General features: G+C 50.4%; 3 protein-coding genes across 3 annotated transcripts; all 3 read right to left on the bottom strand.

The window, feature by feature from the left end:
- Nucleotides 1-1,089: 1,089 nt before the first annotated feature.
- QC762_110630 (uncharacterized protein) lies at nt 1,090-2,697 on the bottom strand. Its single transcript, XM_062885485.1, has 3 exons — nt 2,259-2,697; nt 1,992-2,196; nt 1,090-1,925 (listed from the first exon to the last, which is right to left on the bottom strand). Exons 1-3 carry the CDS (start codon nt 2,334-2,336, stop codon nt 1,381-1,383), a joined length of 828 nt encoding a protein of 275 aa, XP_062748452.1. The 5' UTR covers nt 2,337-2,697; the 3' UTR covers nt 1,090-1,380.
- Nucleotides 2,698-4,611: 1,914 nt separating this feature from the next.
- Nucleotides 4,612-5,855, bottom strand: QC762_110625 (uncharacterized protein; the record flags this gene model as incomplete). Its single annotated transcript, XM_062885484.1, has 4 exons — nt 4,612-5,205; nt 5,226-5,383; nt 5,487-5,626; nt 5,656-5,855. The coding sequence occupies 4 exons, from the start codon at nt 5,853-5,855 to the stop codon at nt 4,612-4,614; spliced, it is 1,092 nt and encodes a 363-aa protein (XP_062748451.1).
- A 1,990-nt stretch (nt 5,856-7,845) lies between these two features.
- QC762_110620 (uncharacterized protein) lies at nt 7,846-9,219 on the bottom strand. Its single transcript, XM_062885483.1, has 2 exons — nt 8,653-9,219; nt 7,846-8,587 (listed from the first exon to the last, which is right to left on the bottom strand). Exons 1-2 carry the CDS (start codon nt 8,918-8,920, stop codon nt 7,860-7,862), a joined length of 996 nt encoding a protein of 331 aa, XP_062748450.1. The 5' UTR covers nt 8,921-9,219; the 3' UTR covers nt 7,846-7,859.
- Between the last annotated feature and the right edge of the window lie 242 nt (nt 9,220-9,461).

Genomic DNA, 9,461 nt, shown 5'->3' with positions numbered 1-9,461 from the left:
CCCCCAGATCGCTCAACGGTCACAACCCCTGCATCACCCATTATTGAGCTCTTAAAGAGAAGTACCCGGCGTCCCGAGCAGTTATCTATGGTAGATCTATACTCTTACTAACAGCACTGCCCTTGTCCCTGTTTTCTTTTCGACTGCTGGACTTCCATTCTTTCACATCAACACCAGCACCCCACCCGTGAGTTCGCCTCCCAAATAATGAAACCCGCCTCTTATTTAAAAAGGAGAGAACCTCGACGGAGCCCCTTATTGATCTTATTAGTGCTCCCTTGCCTACCTATTTACTTACCTTTCCTATAATATAATGCAATAAAATGCTTTTAGGGAAAAATAATAAGCGTTTAATTTATCTTTAATGGCCTTCGAACTATCCTTTGAAGCCCTTAAACTATCTTTCCAGGCCTCTTAACCATCTTTCAAGGCCTCTTAAGTACCTTATATCGTCTTTTAACTATCTTTTAGAGTCTATTAAATACCTTTCAACCCTCAATAATTATGCTTCCAAATATGGTTAAATATTACATTAAAGGGGGGATGTTGGCAAGATAATTAAGGGGCTCCGTGCATGTTCTCTCTTACAAAGTGCGAAGAAAAAAGATCAACCCATACCCCCATGCACTATCGTCATCCTAGACATTAGAAGGAGACTGCTCGTCTGCAAATCTACACACCTATTCCTTCGAATCCCTCCTCTCTGAAGCAACTAGATAGCTTGGTTATTACCTAGGTAATTTAGGTAGCTAGGTGAGAAACATGTCCCTGTACTCCCCGGCTGTACCAACGCATTGCCTCGATGACCGAAGAGAGCAGAAAGACGCTGCTCAAGTCCCAACACACTCCCCATCATACTCATAGCACATCACTTTTCTAGCATTATCAGCTCTCGATATTCCAGACATTGAAAACAAACCTTCTCCCCACAGTAACTGACCCCCTTTGACCTCTGGCAAAAGACAAAATCACAATCATCATGACCACCACCATGCAGCAACAACACACCACGACACTCTTATTACGGTCCGAAATGACCATAACAATGACACATTATCACCGTCACTTGGATTTCAGTTTCCAATTCCAGTTTCAACATACTTTTCAAGGCACTACTCGATCGAGAGCCCCTCTGAGTTGCAATCACCACCATTACCAAGTCACAGCCCCATCTCTCCCATCAACATATCAAGACCATTGCATTCAGCTATAAACATTACCCTATCATAGTCCTTCATTCCCTCCCAAATTAACCATGCCCAAAGCAACACAATAAACCTAGCTTTCATCTACCAAAGAATCTCAAGCAAGAAAAGAAAAACCAATTTAATACGCCCCCCAACGCCTCAATCCTCCCACCCTCCATCACTTTAACCCCCCTTACAACATAAACATAACCACCGCCCCCACAACCAACGCCCCAATCGCACTCCCCCTCAACCCAGCAGCTCCACTCAAAGGAGGCGACGTGGTCGTCTCCGTCCCAGCCCCCGCATCACTCGTGGTGCTCGGCCCCCCTCCGGTAGTAGTGCTCACACCCCCCGTAGGCAGAATAGTATAACTCCCATTACCCGTCACCGTCGGCAGCACCGTCACACTGCTGCTCACCCCCCCTTCCACCTTCTCGAAGTTGGCACAGCTAATCCTAGTCTTGTTAGGATAATGAAACACGATGCTCCTGTTCCCAAAGAAACTTCCCAACCCCTCAAGCGTCGACGAGTACAAGTCCGTATACGTCGTCTCCCACGTCCCATCCTCCTCAGGTCTGATCTCCCCAAACTTGCCGCTCAAATCCCCAACCTGGCACGTCTGCGGAGCAAACGGGTTGCAAGACGTGTTTTCCCCACGGATAAACGGATCCAAGTGGGCGAGCGTGACGGTGCAGTTCCCGTCGGCGGGGACAGGGGCGACGTGGAGGTGGTAGGCTACATCATAAGTGTTAACAACGATGCCATATGGGGCGGGGGGGTAACGAAAAAGAAAAGACATACGGAACGGCCCGCCCTCCTTGGGCAGGTTGGAGAGCTTGTATGTATACACCACTCCCTCCCCCGACTCGGCAGCCACAGCAGTGACCTCCCCCTCGATATTCCCCCCATCTGGATACGCCGGCTTGAACCAAGCCTCCGCCGGCAGGACGGCCTTGTACACGACCCCGACGGGGTTGTTGCTTACGATGGTGGCATCGCCGAGTTTCTACACGATACCAGTCAGTGATGTTATTCGAGGTCAATTGGTTCGGAATAGGGAGAACATACGCCTGTCTCAGGCTCGACCGACTGGGCTGTCACGCCGGCAGCGAGGAGGACAAGGGAGAAATTGTTCGAGACACGCATTGTTGTGGTGTGTTGTAGGTGTTGTAGGAAAGGTAACCGAGGGTGGTGTGTTACGCAGGGGGCGCGGAACAAAAGGCTACTTTATACCCTTTCTCCAAGGGGAGCACGAGGAATGATAAAAGGTCTGGTAGCTAGCCAAGCAAGGGTAATGTCGGACGAACAAGCAAGACTCTCGTCACACACACACAAGGTCGAGTGTGCGTGCTTGTTTTATTAATAAGGCGGGAAATTGGGAAAAACCAAAGAATATGACGCAAGTTCTTTGTGTATATTGGGAACACCCAAGCTCTTGATGAGACGGAACGAAAAGAAAAACGGAAACACAAGAGCAAGTCGGTAAACGGGAAAGAGCAAAAGAAGAGGAAGAGCAAGGGCAAGCGGACAATGTGATTTATATTTATCAATGGCGACAAGAGCAGCAGCAGCAGTCAGCAGCTACAAAGGCAAAGTCACACCTACCTGCATCTTGGGGAAATGAACAGGGGAGGAGGCTCGGAGAGGCGTGGTTGACAACCACCCGGCCCCCATTGGTACAACCTCGAGAAAAAAAAGAGATACATGGATACCGACCTACAGAAAAACACAACCGGCGGCGGAGGAGGCGGAGACAGGTGGCCCAGGCTGAAGGGTCCGACTGGTGAAGACAAAAGCACAAGAAATGCAGGCAAGCGCGATGGTAACGACCCTAGTCCCACACCTTCCCATCATGTAAGTGGTTGTCGTTCCTCTCAAAATATGTTTGATAGCCACCTCAGCACCCAAGAAAAAAAGCGGCCGCAGTCATGGGCTTGCCTTCCCTGTCTTGTAACTGTAAATAAACTCTTTGCATTTCATATCAAGTCCGAATGTGAAGAATGTTCATTGCCTGGTGGTGGTGGTGAGGTGTTGGGTGCTGCGGCCCATCCTCCCGCATGGCTCAGGTCGTCTGCGGCCTGCATGCGAACCTCCGTGATAGGCCCTCCCTCCCATTGTGTTTCCCTCTCTATTTGTTTCTACTTTCCAGCCACGCGGGTGCGTCTAACCCCTGGAAATCTGCCTTCTTTTTTTTTTTTTTTTTCGTTTTCCTTACCCTTCGGAATTAGGGATCTGATCGACTGGTGATCTCAGCCTCCAAGACTGAGGGATGAACAGTCGGACTTGTGTCATTACTTGACTATAGCGCGGGCTTTCTTCTTGATTGGGCACCCAATATCACCGAGTTTGTCACCGTCTCTCCTCGACTGGCCAACACTCTCCCCCCCCCCAACTGTCCCATCCCCAAAAGCCTAGTCAAGAAAAGTCCAAGTCAAGCCAAGGAAAACGTGCAGCGGCAATCACTGGATGCCCAAGGGAGAGATCGCAGATCGTATCCCAGTTCCAAAAAGGGAGTGGGTGGGGCAACTGCACGGCGCTGCACCAATAGCAACCCTTCAACCGTGCAGCAAACGGTCTGGCAGGCGGCTACCCGTTTCTTGGCAGCCATCGCCAACGTGTTTCAAGCTACTGGTCACCTTCCAAAGAAAACATCTTGGTATCTTGACAGCACAATTGATTCCTCATTGCGGAACTTGATTCCAAAGGCCAAATAATACCATGACCACCACTCTTGGTCTAACTCTTGGTACCGACCCTCGTCTAAACAATCATGCAGTCACGGAACAGCATCAAAAATAGGGTAGTCGTTGTCATTACGGAAGAGTTCAACGAACGGCTAATTCCACATCTGGTTATATTTTCGCCGCTCTCCGGGGTCCGGGGGATGGTTAGCCAACAAATCACACGAGTTTGGCTGGTCCATCTATACCCAATCTATCCAACACAATAGACCCCTCTTGGCTAAGAGGTGACGACATATTTGGCGGACGCACATCTCCGGCCCTTGTGTAATACTGCTAGCCATCGCCAAGCAGTGACCAATACAAGGCCCATGACAGATATCAGAAGGCCTCTCAACTTTCTATCCGGCATGGTTTATGTGCTAGTATGTAGAGTCATCTCTCTTCGTCCACCAGATAATAGGCACTCTATGTGAACTCAAGGCTTTAGAGGGTGGAAGACACCTCTACCGAGTGTCTCTTGAAGGCCGATAATTCACATTAAAGACCCGCCAACTATCTTTAAAAGGTTATCAAGTGGACGTAAGGTCTAATCACTATCTTTCGCCCTTATTCCAAAGAACAAGGCCTCAAAAGTTTACATCAACATATCCTCACATCTGAAAACCCCTTCGACTATCTTGACAGGCCAATTGGCTATCCTCACAGATATCCTAACCATCTCAAAAACCTCCTAACCATCATCTAACCAAAACCTTTTCACCATCCTTTGCAGCGTCCTCGATAATAACATCCCCCCTATCCCGCCTCAGAATCTCCTTCATCAACGCATAGAGGTTCTCGTCTTCCCGGCCCCGCAACAATCTCTGTTCTTCGTCTTCAAAAAATACCACTTGTTGCAGCTCATTTAGCGCCGGGGCAAGCGAAGCATGGCGTGGCCCGATTTGCTCGTTGACTTTTCTCGTAAACCTCTCCTCCAAGGCCACAAGTCCAAGCTTGACGTTTGCCACCCAGCTCGCGCTCTCGTAGTGCCACCACTTGTAGAGATCCCGGAGATCGTGGCTTAAATCTTCGCCCATTCCTCCGTGGTGGATGCGAATCCAGAACAACACCCAAAAGAATGACTCAAGGTCGTGCATGAACCAGTGCCGCTTACCCTCGAGTGCCCCGTTGGCCATAAAAGTCAGTATGCCAACCATTCGCTCGGAGCCTTGAAGATGTACCTCCTTGACGGCGTGATCCAAGTCGATCAAAAACCCGCGATCATCTTCCTTGCTCACCTTGAGATTACCCAGAGATATATCTCGGTGAAGGATGCCGGCTTTCTTCCGCAACTGTTCGTGCCCTTAAATACAGTCGGCCAGGCGGTACATGCCAGCTTTGAAGATGCTCCGTATTCGATAGAAATCCCATACTTGGAAAGGATGAGGCGCCGGTGTACCCGATTTGGTGGTAACCATGCATTCCGCCCGAAGGTCAACCCCTTCCGGACATTGTTTTTGACATCATCATCTGTATGACGGTTAGCAAAACACAGGGCGTCGAAGTTGCGATGATCATACTTGAAGTTTGTTTGTCGAGTTTGTTGAGTTTGGTGAGAGAGTGTACATCCCACGGAAGCCATCAAGGCTGTTTCCGATGGGGTTCTCTCGAAAATTCCTCAATTGTTCTTCATCATCATTGTGGATGGTATGCTCGCGATATAAAGTGGATGGAGACAAAAACAGAAGAGGAGTAGGTTTGCTTGTTTGTTTTCTATTTTTAGCATTCGATTCCGTGAGCACTTAGAGGTACATTCGACTCTGTTGGAAGGTGCGTTCGACTCCGTCGTCACGCGTTCAATCCCCTTGATACACACGTTGTGCTCGATTGGCAAACGCGCAGGCACCTGGTCAGGCACCCAAAACTCTCTCCTACTCGCGGGCCAAGGTCCCCCCAACTGTCTTGGATCACGCAAAACAGATACGCAAGGTGTGATAGCCATCAAGTTCCACCTTTTAGAGGGTCTTAGGTATATATTAAAAAACCGTCCCGGCAGGTGGTTCTCTGGGAAGCCCCAGAGGATGGCTTGGAGTCTCACAGATCTATCAACTATCAGTGACGGCCTCTCTTAGAGGGACTTCTGGATTTTGCTCTATCAGCTTGTTTTTCTCCGCACTGTATACAATTTCTAGCTTCTGGAATAACAAAGATACGCTTGTTGGATTTTGTTCATGACTTTAGCCAGCATCCCCCTTTAGACCATACACAAGGTATGTATTTCCGCTTAAACACCACCTCCCGATGTCAATCACCTCCACAAGACCCTCACTCCCCCTCTTTAGTAAAACCCCCACACTTAAAATTTAGAGTCGAATTACTCTGCTGACTGCTCTCTGTTGCCAGAGTATTCAGTATCCACTCGCATAACGCTGCACATCCCCGACCTTTGGAGACAACGAGTAAGAACCTCGCCCTGCCACACCAGGTTGGGCAAGTGAATGGAACGAAGGGAAACAAGCCGTTCTGGCCCTCCCACGCTCGCCTCTCCTTCACTCACATCTCCCTCACTCACCCCCCCAACACCCCCTCCATTAACCTCCCCCTTCCCCTTCCCATCTCTCACTTCCCAACTATCCAAATTCCTCACCAACCCCCCCTCCTCAACCCTGTACTTCTCCCGATCAACCTCCCACTCCACCAACGAAATCCAATTCTCCAACGCAGCCATCGCATGCCTCAACTCCCTCCCCCACTTGACATAATCCTCATGCTGCCCCGTCCCAGTCAAATAAGGCAAACAACAATTCAACCCCAATCTCGTCTCCGCCGACAAAGCCCAACCCTCCTTCAGTCTTTCCGAACTCATCTCCTTCACCTGCCTGCAAAGGGCCTTGTATTCCGACAACAGCCCCACCGCCCGGCACATGTCCTGGCGAAACATCTTCTCCGTCCTCTAATCGTTGACGTGATTCACCGGAGGAGGACTAGACGAACCTCTGGGATCTGGGGATGGTGGCCTTGGCTTGGGCCCGGCTGAATCGGACAAGCTTGAGGTGGTGGAAGACATGGTTCCTACGCGTTAGGGGATAATGAAAGTACGCGTAAAGCCGTGGCGATGTTGGATTTGGCCCGGTGTCAGCCTCGTTGTCTTTTTGTGTTTTTGTGTGTCTTTGGTACTGATAAATCTCTGGTTTGACAGCACAAGGTTTAGCTTTCCGTTAGGCGTGAACTATCCATCAGCCTTCTTTTGCTCACCTAGGGTCACAAGCACAGCAACCCAACGGTGGCTTGAGTTTCCGGGGATTGGCTGATGGCGGATCAGGCTAAGTGGTGCTGGTGAAGCGTATGGCTTGTTCAGGCTAACAGTTGTGTGTGTGGTGTGTGTGAAATGCTGCTGTAACGAATGTGGATGAAATGGATGTGGACGGTACCGTAGTTAAAAGCTGTGGTTGAACGGTCTGGCAATGGGTTGCAGGAGGAAGATTGGAGCTTGTGGTCTGGTACCTACATGACGTTCCTCTCTGGCCAGGTGCACCTTCCTCGTGCCTTTGAACTGCAAGAACGAGGACAGGCAGCCGCACAATTCTAGTTTCACGTGTGATTCTGGTAGGCAGTGACTGCCAGAAAGAAGGAAGGTGCCAACCTTTGTTTGGTTAAAAAGGAAAGTCTTGTCGAGTAGATGAGTTGTCAGCATTCTAAGCATCAAAGGGCCAGCACTCGAGATACCGCCGAGGAATGTTCATCATCCTTAAAAGACCCAGCTGTATGCTTTCAAAGGCACACCAACCACATGTTCTCAAGACACACTAACCACTGTACACAGATTCTATTGTTTTTAAATATTTGTACAAATCCACCACCCCCCTTTCTCCCCTATTTTTCTCTACCAGGGCTTGACATGATATCATCAGCCCCATCCATCATATTATACACAACAAATTCCCTCCCCCCCCCAACTCCCCTTTTCTCCCATCCCTAGGGGCAGGTTTCCCCCCATCCCATCCATCTATATCTTCGTTCCCCCCGGAAAAGCCAACCTATCCACCACATTCCAATTCACAAAATCCCACCACCTCTCCGCATAAACCTCCTTCCCACTCTTCTGATTCTCTGCCACCCCCGCCTGCCCCCCCTTGACCTTATCCAACACACTCTTCGGCGACCCCCCAAACCCATACTCAAACAACCACGCATGCTCCCACGTGTTCAAGCACAGCACCGGCTCCAGAAGCACCCCCCCGGGCGCAAAATCATCCTTCTTATACGCGCTCGCGTTCCACCCCGCACCCCGAGCGCTATTCTCCAAATACTGCTTCCCCGCCTGAATCCCCCTCTCGCTCGACTCCCCAACATCCGTAGCAGTGTTCAAGCTCTGCTTCCGCCAGTGCGCGGCCGGGTAAGGCGAGCCAGACAAGTAAGTCGTCAAAACCCGGAACTGGTGCGGGTCTTTGGGCCTGTCGCTCCGCACGAGCCAGACAAACCCGGGACCAAACATGGAAGTGGCCGTGTTGATCATCAGCTCCTTGAGCGCGTCGAGCGAGCCAAATGACTTGACGAGAGCGTCCTTCAGCTGGGCTGGCATGTCCTCGGCTTTTGTCTCGGTAGGGGACAGGCACTTGAAGAAGAAGTGGTTGTTGTGCGCCGCCGAGGCATAGTTAAAAGTAGCTGCTTGGGCCGGGTCGCGGGCCGTGGCGAGGACGACGTCTTTGAGGAGGAGGCTGTCGTTGTTGGTTTCTATTCCCACCACCAAAATCAGCTATAATCCTTCCCCCACCTGGGGCAGTTAAAAGAAAACGTACCAGCACAGAGACGGTTCAAGTTGGACAACACATGGGTCTGGTAGTAATCCCAGGCGGTCGTGAAAGCCATAGGGGACAGGAACCCGTCGATTGACCTGTATTTCTGCCCATCTTCGGATTCCTTCTCTGGGATATTCTCCAGCACGGGAACGGTGTGGTATGATGACCTGTAGGCGAGGGGCAGGAGCTGGCCAGCGGTTGACGAACGGGAGGCGGGGAGGGCAAAGGGCGAGGAGGCCCGCGGTATCCTTAACCTTGGACGCAGCATGGTGAATGTGTGTGTGTGTGGTGTGTGGAGGCAGGTTGTCGGACTGTCGTTCGTCCCTTGTCGCTATCGCCAATGGGCCAACGCTTGTCAATCGAGCCTCACACTCAACTTGGGAACTTTTTTCTGAATTGCCCGCCCGGCACGGAGCGGCTTTTGCCTGATTGGCTAGGCAGCTTTGCAGGGTTTAAGCTTTATGAGTAGCCAACCCTAACCCTTGGTTGCATGGGGTGGGTTTCTCAGTTGTGTTGTCGGGGACTTTGATGAGGCAGATCTCTTCTTCAATGAAGAGAGGATTTCGTTTTCTCATGTGTGATGAATGTCTTTGGGAAGTTCAACTCGAGCATGCATACCTTCTCTCCCCTTGGAGGTTGTAAGTCAAGGCAGTCAGAGCACCCTAACAGCCCTGGTCGAGCCAAGCGTTTGAAGAACCAACAACACACTCACACCAACTCTCTCTTTAGCTCGTCTTTGAAAGTGTTTCATTCGCAAAACTATTTCTGATATCTTCGTAAATGAACCATAATGCCCATAACTCTGACAA

This window comes from Podospora pseudocomata, assembly GCF_035222375.1.
Source record: "Podospora pseudocomata strain CBS 415.72m chromosome 1 map unlocalized CBS415.72m_1, whole genome shotgun sequence".
Classification (NCBI taxonomy): domain Eukaryota; kingdom Fungi; phylum Ascomycota; class Sordariomycetes; order Sordariales; family Podosporaceae; genus Podospora; species Podospora pseudocomata.
This window is presented reverse-complemented; position numbering and strand designations above follow the sequence as displayed.

What these genes read in the sequence shown, in the direction of transcription:
- QC762_110630 (XM_062885485.1), bottom strand. Translation starts at nt 2,336, where the DNA reads ATGCGTGTCTCGAACAATTTCTCCCTTGTCCTCCTCGCTGCCGGCGTG. An exon ending in CGGTCGAGCCTGAGACAGGC is followed by an intron (nt 2,197 to 2,258) that starts GTATGTTCTCCC and finishes GGTATCGTGTAG; the next exon opens with AAACTCGGCGATGCCACCAT. An exon ending in CAAGGAGGGCGGGCCGTTCC is followed by an intron (nt 1,926 to 1,991) that starts GTATGTCTTTTC and finishes CTTATGATGTAG; the next exon opens with CCTACCACCTCCACGTCGCC.
- QC762_110620 (XM_062885483.1), bottom strand. Translation starts at nt 8,920, where the DNA reads ATGCTGCGTCCAAGGTTAAGGATACCGCGGGCCTCCTCGCCCTTTGCC. An exon ending in CTTGAACCGTCTCTGTGCTG is followed by an intron (nt 8,588 to 8,652) that starts GTACGTTTTCTT and finishes TGGTGGGAATAG; the next exon opens with AAACCAACAACGACAGCCTC.